Source organism: Clytia hemisphaerica, unplaced genomic scaffold (assembly GCF_902728285.1).
Source record: "Clytia hemisphaerica strain Z4C2 unplaced genomic scaffold, Clytia hemisphaerica genome assembly, whole genome shotgun sequence".
In the NCBI taxonomy this organism is placed as follows: Eukaryota; Metazoa; Cnidaria; class Hydrozoa; order Leptothecata; family Clytiidae; genus Clytia; species Clytia hemisphaerica.
In genome coordinates, this window is record NW_027104530.1 from 1,742,384 (window position 1) to 1,752,124 (window position 9,741).

Below are 9,741 nucleotides of genomic sequence, written 5' to 3' on the forward strand. Positions count from 1 at the left end.
GCAATTGGGTCGGACAATGTCCGATGTCCGACCGTTATTTCGAGCCCTGAACGTTTCACTTTTTTTCAAAATGCTGGTGAACAAGCTTTGACCTTTGATTTCAGTCAATTCAAAGACAACCCTCGACATGGCTCGAGAATTCTCGGGCCAAAACTTTTATTGGAATTCGCGTAAAGCCCGAGTATAGGTTCGATTCCCACTCACAACGGTTCACTTGGCAAGTGAACAAACCTTCGCCCGGGTCAACCCATACCATGTGAGGGGAATTGGGTAGTCAGTTCAAGGTGCTGACAGGATGCTTACTCAAAGCATCCATAGTTGCGAGATTGGGCTCCCAGAGCCTCCTGTAACTCAACCATAATAGATAGAATATAATAGATATGGCCCGAGCTGGCCCGAGAATTCGGGCCGTGTTCAGGCCACACGCGAGGCACGCACGGGCCACGCTCGGGCCAATTTTAAGACCTCTGAAGGGGGCGCTTTTTAGAAAAAAGATAAAGAAAACTGAATTCTATAGTTTTCTTGTTAATAAACTCTTCCACATCTAATTCTAAAATAAGAATGTTCTTTAGTGGAAGATAATGTCTAAAAATCAAAAGGACAGTTGTCAATTTCATGGCATGGGTTGTTTCTTGATTTCTTGAGTCTTTAAAAGGTAGGAAATAAAAAACTTGAAAAGAGCGCCGCCCTCTAATAAGCGCCGCACCTAAAATTACGAAAATCTTAAGAGTGCCGCAGCGCTTAGTTGAGGAAATACGGTACCTAACATAGGAGTTTACTACAGTAGGCTGCTGGCACCCATTAAAGTAACAGATTCTATTTGAACGATTTGATAACAATTAGAATCTAGATCAAATTTTTCAAAAGAGAATTTGTCACTGTAATGTCTTCAATTTTTCTCAATCGAATGCGAGAAGACAGGATACCGTCTATATCGCACCTCGACGTCTTTTGACCAATTAAATCGCTAGAATCTTACTGACGCGCTGTCTTAATTTTTCATCTTTAATCTGCTCTTCCACAATCGATTGAACTCATCGTTAATCTATAAGAGAAAAGATTTACAGGATTCAGTACTTTGCCCCTACTCCGTACTTAGATTAGACTCAATGGACCCAGCCAGACAGGCTTAAAAGCGTTATGAAAAGAATTGATAGGGTCTCTCGGCCCGAACATGGCCCGAAGAGGCCCAAGAATTCTCGGGCCATGTCGAGGGTTGTATTCAAGGGTGTTGATTTGGAATTTAAATGTATATATTATATCAAAGTCTCAACTTTTCTAGATCAAACCAAAGTTATGGGTGTTTTTGTGGTAAAAAAAGTGCTAATAATTTTGCATAAATATCCATATGGAAGTATGCAAATTGTGGGGAAATTCCCTGTTTTCAATCAATTTTTGACCACAAACTCGTCTTTAACTTTTGATCCTGTTTGATCTAGAAAAGTCTAGATTTTGATAGAATACATTTTTTTGCTAGTTTGAAAAGCTCTATCACGTGGTATAGGTATATTTTGATTTTGTAGACCCCCAAAAATCATGACCCACGGCATGGCCCAAACATGTTCGGGCCTGTTCGGACCATGCTCGGGCCACAAAAAAGTATTATTGAATCGGCTCGAACATTTTGTTCGGACCATGTTCGGGCCATGTATTTATAATTGATACGGATTTGCTTTATTTACCTTTCCTGGTTTATCATCATCCCTTGTTAAATATTTTCATTAGACAAATTCAAAGTTCCAAATACCAGTTTGATTCACAAAGTTGTATAACAGTACAGTACAAAAAACGATCCAGAAAAATTCTGGACCATCGAAAAATTATTTTGCACGCGTTACCACCCGCTCCTGAGTTATACTTTAGGCGTAGAAACTTTCGCGTGCAGAAACTTTCGCGATTTTTGCAAATTTTGGCCCTTTTCGCGAAAATAAATGTCTTTAAAAATTCTAGGAAGGGCCATTCGCGAAAATATATGCTCGCAAAAAATTCTTGACAAAATAGAAAATCTGTAAAACTTCAAACTTTGAATAAAATGGTAACTTTTATGGCACTTTTTAGCCTGCTAAAAGACTAATAAGTCAAAGGACAAATGTTTCAAGCCAACCCAAGAAGTATTTGTGTCTCTCAGCTATTTTTTCATGTGGAAATTCTCAATTTTACGTCTTGATTCGCGAAAGTTTATGCTCGCGAAAAATATTTTTCCGTTAAATTCGCGAAAGTAAATGCCGTGAATTTCGCGTTTTTTCGTCCTCGCAAAAGTTTCTGCTCGCGAAAGTTTGTACGCCTAAAGTATACTGGCGTGATTAAAAAAACCTGGGAATGTTTTTGACCGACAGTCCGCCCACATGCATTTTTAACACCCGTTGCGACGCAAACAGAGCATTTTTTCGATGACCGCCTTACAATCAGTTAGGAACATTTGGTGAGTTCCTGTACGCAGCTGCAATAAAAAAAAACATAACAACACTCATTAAAAAATGGCGTTCATGTCTCATGTCTCATGAATTTAACTGTTTTTAGCCTAGACGATGTAGCAAACAAAGTAAGTACCTATAAGCACACTGTGCTTTGAATTGGCTGAAATATTTTTTCACGTCAGAAAAACTTTTAAACTTTCAGCAATGATTGACCAAACTGTTATACTGAAAATTATCCAGCGCATTTTTTATCTTCTTACCTTCTTCATCTTCATTGAAGCACTCAAGGTTTACTGAAGTTAAGCACATTAGATATTCTTATAATTATTGATATTCACTGAAACACTGTTCGTTGTGCGCTGAGGTGGAGTGTGTGACATAACTCGCGCGGCAACTAACTCTCCTTTTGCTGGAAGATCATATTGGGCGTTTTGGCGTTACCACCCTCGAAGCAGCGGGCGCCTCTGTCATTCCACAACTCTTTCCACCATTTTAGATAGCCTTAACAATAGATCCAAAAGGGCACCATAATCTTAGAAGATAATTTGTTTTGGTCTCCGGCTTTGGGAAGTAGCAATGTTTTTGGTTGTTTTCGATGGGAAATAGTAAGAAACTTAAGTTTAGAAGTGTCATTTAGTTTTTGCTGGCTTATAGAATGGCAGGATCCTGGATGGTTTCCCTAGTAACTGAAAATTTTGCCTAAAAACGTAAAAAATTGCAAATTACACAAAAACTGCAGGTTTTCAAGCTTGCTAACATTCAAATTTGGAATCAGCACCCTCAAATTGAGTAAGAAACATATTAAAAAGTTGTTCACCAACATTTTAAATTTTTTCTTTATTTTTGAAACTTCAGCAATCTGCTGGCGATGGTCTACTTGTCAACACAGTCATATCCTACTATTTAAGTCAATTTCAGTTCTGAAAAACCTTGAAAATACCCAATAAATGGTCCGAAAAACCTTAAAAAAACACTAAAATGGTTGTTTACAATTTCTTCCATTCTAGAATTTATGATTCTTTTAATAACAACTTTGAAAATGGAGCAAAAAAGATACACACTTTTACCAAAACAAACAGTTGATAATTGGGTTGAAGCAATTGGTATCAACAAGATCCCAGATGAGGTTTCAGAAATTTTGTCAGAAGACATTACTTATCACATCAGAGAGCTTGTTCATGTAAGTACATCTACTATTATACAACTTTGAATTCAAAAGAGTGCTCAATGTGATTTTTTAGAGCGGTATCATGTCCTCGCATCAAAATAAAAAAGCTTTCTTTAAAGTCCATTTTTTGGAAAATTGAGTTATGACCATACCGTACCGATGCTTTACACCCCATTTTTTACCATCTTTTTGGCTTAAATCCATCAATCCAAATGCTTTTAGAAAAATAAGAAATTTAACTTTTCACTTAAGAAAGTCACATCAGTTTAGGGCAAAAAAGCCTTAAAACCAGTGTGGAAACAATTATGGACCCAATGCTTTTTTAACACAAGCAAAAAACTTTGAGTTGGAAAAAGTTTTCTCCTTTTATTTTTTGAATATTAAGCACATCTACTATCGTTTACAAAACACTTTTGAGCTTATGATGAAAATTAGAATTCAGAAAGTTGTCTTTTGATAGATCAATAACAATAGAAGCATTATATTAATAGAAACAAATTATCTCCATTATTTCAATTCAATCCAATTATTTTCACATTTTACTCCAATGATAGACTGTAAATTTAATGAGTCTATATATTTTTTTTTATTTCAAGAAATCTATCCAGATTATGAAGCATAGTAGAAGGTCCTACCTCTCTGTAGACGATATCAATTCAGCTCTTCGAGAAAGTGATACTGACGTAAGTATAATTAAGAGTATCAATAAGTGGTAGATGATTTCATCAAAGAGCACTTGATGATCAGGACCAGAAATTTATAAAGTTTACAAGAAAAAACAAAATTGAATCACATAGTACTTCAAGTGTCATCTTTATTGAATCATCAGCTATCAAATGAAAAATGACAGATGCTATGCTTTTATTTTTAAAAAAAGGGGATAAAACGTAAAAAAAATGTATAATTGTCAGAATAAATTCCTAGGGTCACAAGTATAAAATGATAATTCCCTATAGACTTTTTATATATAATGCATGAAGATCACCATTTAGACTTATAATTTGCTTATAAAAATTTATTTTCATTACGGCATTTAGAAAAATACTAGTCCAGACTAGTCAAGTTCTTTTGTTTAAAAGTTCCTTTTGGCGAGGATAATTCAAAATCAATCATATTTTTCTTGTAAAGGCATAAATTACAAGATTTCAACACATTGGTATACGATTTTATCTCTTTTAATGATCGACCATTTAAAATTGGGGGATTTTCCAGCTGATTATAGGTCCCATACATAAGTTGAATGCCTTGTTGTGGCATATGTTCATTGATTATGGTTTTAATTTGACGTTCAGTTAAAGCAATGTAAGCTTTTGTGGGTGTGTTTTGTGCTGTAATGATGCATTTGTAGATAACAGGTATTTTCTACAGTCTCCTTGTAGTTGACATTCATTTTTGTTTCGGCAAGAATATCTACTCATTAAAATTCCAAAATGTTCTTGAAAATCTAAGATATATTCAACTATAGGGAGGAAAGGACAGGCTTGGTTGGCATCAAACAATTCTGGCCTGTTCTGACCTATCACACAATGAACAAAACCAATTAAGACACTTTTATTGTTCCATGTAGTTTTATTCCATTTTTTTGTAACTTTTAAATCACTCTGGACAGTCTGTGCCACTTGCTCGATCGGGAAGATTCTTCCGAAATGGGAAGAACTTTCCCGAACGGGTAATTAACTTGACACCCAAACGGGTAAGAGTTAAAAAACGGACTTCTAGATCGGGAAGAAGCGGGAAAATAAGGAAAACTTGATCGGGTTGGAACTTCCCATTTGGGAAGTTTACGCAGTTTTTTCACAATTTAACAAGATTTCTACGGTAAGGTTTACTTTCCTTTCGGTGAAAAACCTTAAAATTTGATGCTTTTTCACCTCCAAAAAGTTCCAACTTTCGCCGGTCATCGTACAGCTTCGCCGAAGATTCAGTCAATTTTCAACTTCCCAAAAAGGAAGAATCTTCCCGATCGAGTTAGTGGCGCAGACTGCTGGAGGCTTATTAAAACATCACATCAAAATCCCGAAAAAAATCAAAATCCTTTTTTCTTTTTAGCCAATTTTTGGACATTCTGGTATTGAACCATTCAACTTCAAAGCTTTTCATACTAAGGAAGGAGCAAAAGTTTGCTACTTGGATGAAAAAGATGTCAATCTGAGAGAAACCGCTTTTGATTCCTCTCTGCCAAATGAAGCCGGTGAAACAAGTGTTAAAGGTATCTGAATTTAAAAGTTTTTCTCTTTTTATTTTCACCTGCAAAAGTATATTGAACCTTGATTTTATCAATCAGTTATAATCTTTTTTTTTCAGCAAACTGGCTTGTTCTTGAAGGTTACAACTGCAATTCAAGAGGTAAGTTATATTTTATCGAACCCCAACAAAATTTCTGTAGAAGTTGACAAAATATAGTCTTTATTAAGCATAGTCTAGCATGCTAGGCCACTAATTTAGACAAAAAATCATAGAAGGGATAAATTTAAGTCAATTTACAAATTGATATTATCTCGTAGTAATTATCTTATCATCATCTAACACCGTATTACATGTATTATGAACTCGACTTCAGTCTGCCTTGCGTAAAATTCTAAAGTGAACAACGTTATTAGTAAGATTGCGACTTTTTTTTCATTTTAGGCCATCTGCAAAAGGATTTAGAACCCCCTTTGAATGAGGTACTGCATTAAAAATAAAATATATATAGATTTTGAATTATTATGCTAATTTTTCTTTTGCTCCTCCACTTTCGACACATAAAAGCTGAAGATCTACTTTTTAATTTTGTCTTCATTTTATACTAGGTCATGTCCAAATACCTCCAAAATGTCACAAGAGCCCTTATCTCAGAAGGAGATCAGCTTCGAAAGGTAACTTTGGTTTTCTTTCCCTTTGTATTTTTACCCCATACATTTTTTCAAAAGATAATTCAAACTTATTAAGTGCATTAACTTAAAATATTCAAATTGTTTCAAATGCACATGCACATCCCAACTCCAACGGGAAGAAATAACTCAACTTTATTTGGGTGGTAGTTTGACACGCGTTTTCTGAATTTTAATTAGCTTTTTCAGATAAAAAAAACAAACAGGGGAATAGGTTGCGACGCTTACCGGTACAGGACCGAAAAAAAATTAGTAATCCCAGATGATGATAGTGGCACTTTTAATGGGTTAAATCTATAGCTTGTCCGTTACACTCGAAGGATATTGTCAAACTTTAACTGTTTTTCTATAGAAAAACAAAATACTTTTGATTCATTATTTGTAGGTTGCATTGGATGACCTTTGTTCCAATAAGAAATTACAAATCATCATTCCTCACCTGATATCCTTTTGCTCAACACAGGTAAATAATTATGCTCTCTTAACTTTTTGAACTCTGATTCTAACGGAAAGCAAGTACAAACTAATTTATGTTTTAAAATATTGTCCTGCCAAGGAGATTCTCATTTCTCTTTCAAAATCAATTTTGTTGCACAAGTTGTGTAAATCATAGCTGGAGTATATTTTCACATTTTTATTTATATATAAGTTTAATAAGGGCAGGTTTCAAAAGCTTAATAATAGACTCCAATAAGTCAGCTGTCCAAGATTTAGAAAGTATTTTTTAGAGGCATGACAAGTCGATAAATTAAAATTGTCAACAAAATTGTGTTATTATTGATTAAAAACTTCAAGGTTCTTATCAGTATATAGAGTTTTTTGTATCTCGTTTAGATCAAGCAACATACTGGAAAAGAGACATTCCCATCCATTGCAACGCATATAATCTCGACAATTAATGCTTTAGTCAAGAACCATTCTGTTATCCTAACTCCTTATGTAAGTTAGTTTCATTGTGACCTTATCTTCAAAGAAAGGGTATACAGTACATGATTTTCAGATTTGAAAACTGATTTCTACCTGTTTTTTCTATGAAAATATTTACTAGTAAGTGTCCATTTTGTTCCGACAACCATATCTTCAGTAAAAATGTAGAAATTAAATAGATCCTGAGTTTCAAGCCTATCTTATCTTGCTTCCATAGACCTTGCCCAAGAGGCTTGATCTTTCCCTACTCTTCTGAAATATTGCTTAAAACCAGGCTAGTTTCGATAGCTTGCATAGGTTTAAAGACTTTGAAATTTATACTATCGTTTTTTTTTTCTAAAACCCTTTTATCATAGAGTTAGATTTTATATTGTCTACCCTTAGCTGATCCAGTTGGCGAAAATTTTGTTGTTTACATTGATGGAAGCGAAGATAGAAGCTCAACACTGGTATCTTCACCAGAAGGCTGCCACAGTTCTCTCACTACTGGCTAGGTAAATCAGTTTTGATCTCATTGATGACATTTATGTCTGTGGTGCTCCCAACAAGTTTCAACATTTTTAATTCTTCTTTGTTTTTCTTTTTAATTCTTTATACCTTCCTATTTATTAGAAAAACAAAAGTCTTTTCAATAATAGCTCAGAATTTTATATCGAAGCTCGACATGAATTTACATCTTTGACCACCTAATTTATCACCAGGTAGAACTTTGTTTTTTCACTCGCAAATTTCGATCAGTACATCTTTGTTTTACCTCCCCTTTCATTTAGGACCACGGTAATTAAATGAAACCTTTATTTTTAAGGAGACACCCCCATTCTTCACCGGATATTCGTGAACAACTCTTGAAATCATATCTCGATACTTTCACTGATCCGACTTCGAAACAGATGGCACAATTACACGGTGCTCTATGTGGAATCACTCAACTCGGAATAACAGTAAGGGGAAAACTTTTGTTTTAGCATGTTTGTTTTAGTCTTATTATTGTTAAATACACGTGACCTCAATACCAACATCACATTTATTACACGTGACCAATTTGAATATTGTACACGCCCGAACAATCAGAAATAAAAACACGATGCCAATTTAAACTACAACTTAAGTAACCTAATACCTTAGATACTTACCGCGTCCCTTACTTAGGTGTTAGTTATCTTTGGTTTGGTGTTCTTTTAAAATTGTGGCATTTTTCCCCTTAGGCAATAACAAACGGTTTGTTCCCAAAGATATTTGAGAAAATGGAGATCTTACAAAAACACCTAACACCAACAGATGATTTACAAGGTTCACCAGAACTTCTCCATGTTACCAACCAACTAAATGAAACATTATCCATACTGTTCCAGTCTAGTTGCTTCCCTTACGTCAAACAACTTCATAAAAAGACATCTTCAAAAATGAGTAAACTATACGCTGAACTTAATGAATTATTTGGTGAATCATTTGTTCTGAAATGTAATCTAAATGCACCGAAAAATCCGGAGCCACCAGTAAATGACAATTTATATAACAGTCTTGTTACTCCATTACCTCCTAAGCAACCATCACTGGCTAACGACCAAGATAGTACAAATGGGAAATTCTTAAGGTACGAGACACTAAAAAAGACATTAATATCACGAGATTATAATATTAAGAATACCCACGTTGGCAATATCACAGTCAAAACGAAATGGAGAAAAAAGAACCTATCAAAAACAAATATACTAGACCAAGGTAATTTTATCTCTGATAAAAGGAACCATCAAAGTTTGACCAAAACAACGAGGGGGATACATAAATCTTATGGTCGTAAGAAGAGAAATATATCGCAGAAAATATATTTGACTATGCTATAGTGATTAAAATATTGTTTTTCGTATTTAGTTATTGTAGTGTTGATTGTAATTTTAATGTATATAATCCTAAAAACATTCGAAACGACCTGTATTGTGAAAATTTTACCAACATAATTTTGATGTTAAAGGGGAATATCAATTTTACACGTGATATTTGGACTGTTCCTTGCTGCTATACCGCCCTAAATGATTTCCTTATCTTTTGAACCTCTGTAAATTATCCATCATAATCAATGCGATTAGTATACTAGTAATCGTCTGTGGAAATATTTTGTTATATTTTTATATTTTCATAAACATTCGATTCGAAAACCTCATTTTGTTCTTTTGTCTAGAAATAAGACATTACAGTGCGATGTTTCTTTTTCATTTAAGAGAAGATATTACATTGCAAAATTTCTTTGTCTTAAGTGTAAAAGTCGCTGTTTTGCTACATTGGGGAAGACGGGAGGAGTGGAAGGAACAAGGGGACAACAGTGTCTCCCCGCCGTAGAGTGCAAAAAGTAGTAATA

General features: G+C 34.5%; 1 protein-coding gene across 1 annotated transcript; it reads left to right on the forward strand.

Moving 5' to 3' along the window:
- Positions 1–3,403: 3,403 nt before the first annotated feature.
- LOC136822314 (TAF6-like RNA polymerase II p300/CBP-associated factor-associated factor 65 kDa subunit 6L) lies at positions 3,404–9,541 on the forward strand. The gene is made up of 11 exons (XM_067078551.1): positions 3,404–3,597; positions 4,182–4,268; positions 5,635–5,794; positions 5,890–5,931; positions 6,214–6,251; positions 6,378–6,443; positions 6,844–6,921; positions 7,293–7,397; positions 7,770–7,879; positions 8,191–8,326; positions 8,591–9,541. Exons 1-11 carry the CDS (start codon positions 3,430–3,432, stop codon positions 9,227–9,229), a joined length of 1,629 nt encoding a protein of 542 aa, XP_066934652.1. The 5' UTR covers positions 3,404–3,429; the 3' UTR covers positions 9,230–9,541.
- The last annotated feature ends 200 nt before the right edge of the window (positions 9,542–9,741 follow it).

Bases quoted from the DNA above. Each gene is read 5' to 3' on its own strand.
- LOC136822314 (XM_067078551.1), top strand. From the start codon at position 3,430: ATGATTCTTTTAATAACAACTTTGAAAATGGAGCAAAAAAGATACACA. The intron at 6,444-6,843 runs GTAACTTTGGTT...CATTATTTGTAG, and splicing joins AAGGAGATCAGCTTCGAAAG to GTTGCATTGGATGACCTTTG. The intron at 7,398-7,769 runs GTAAGTTAGTTT...GTCTACCCTTAG, and splicing joins CTGTTATCCTAACTCCTTAT to CTGATCCAGTTGGCGAAAAT.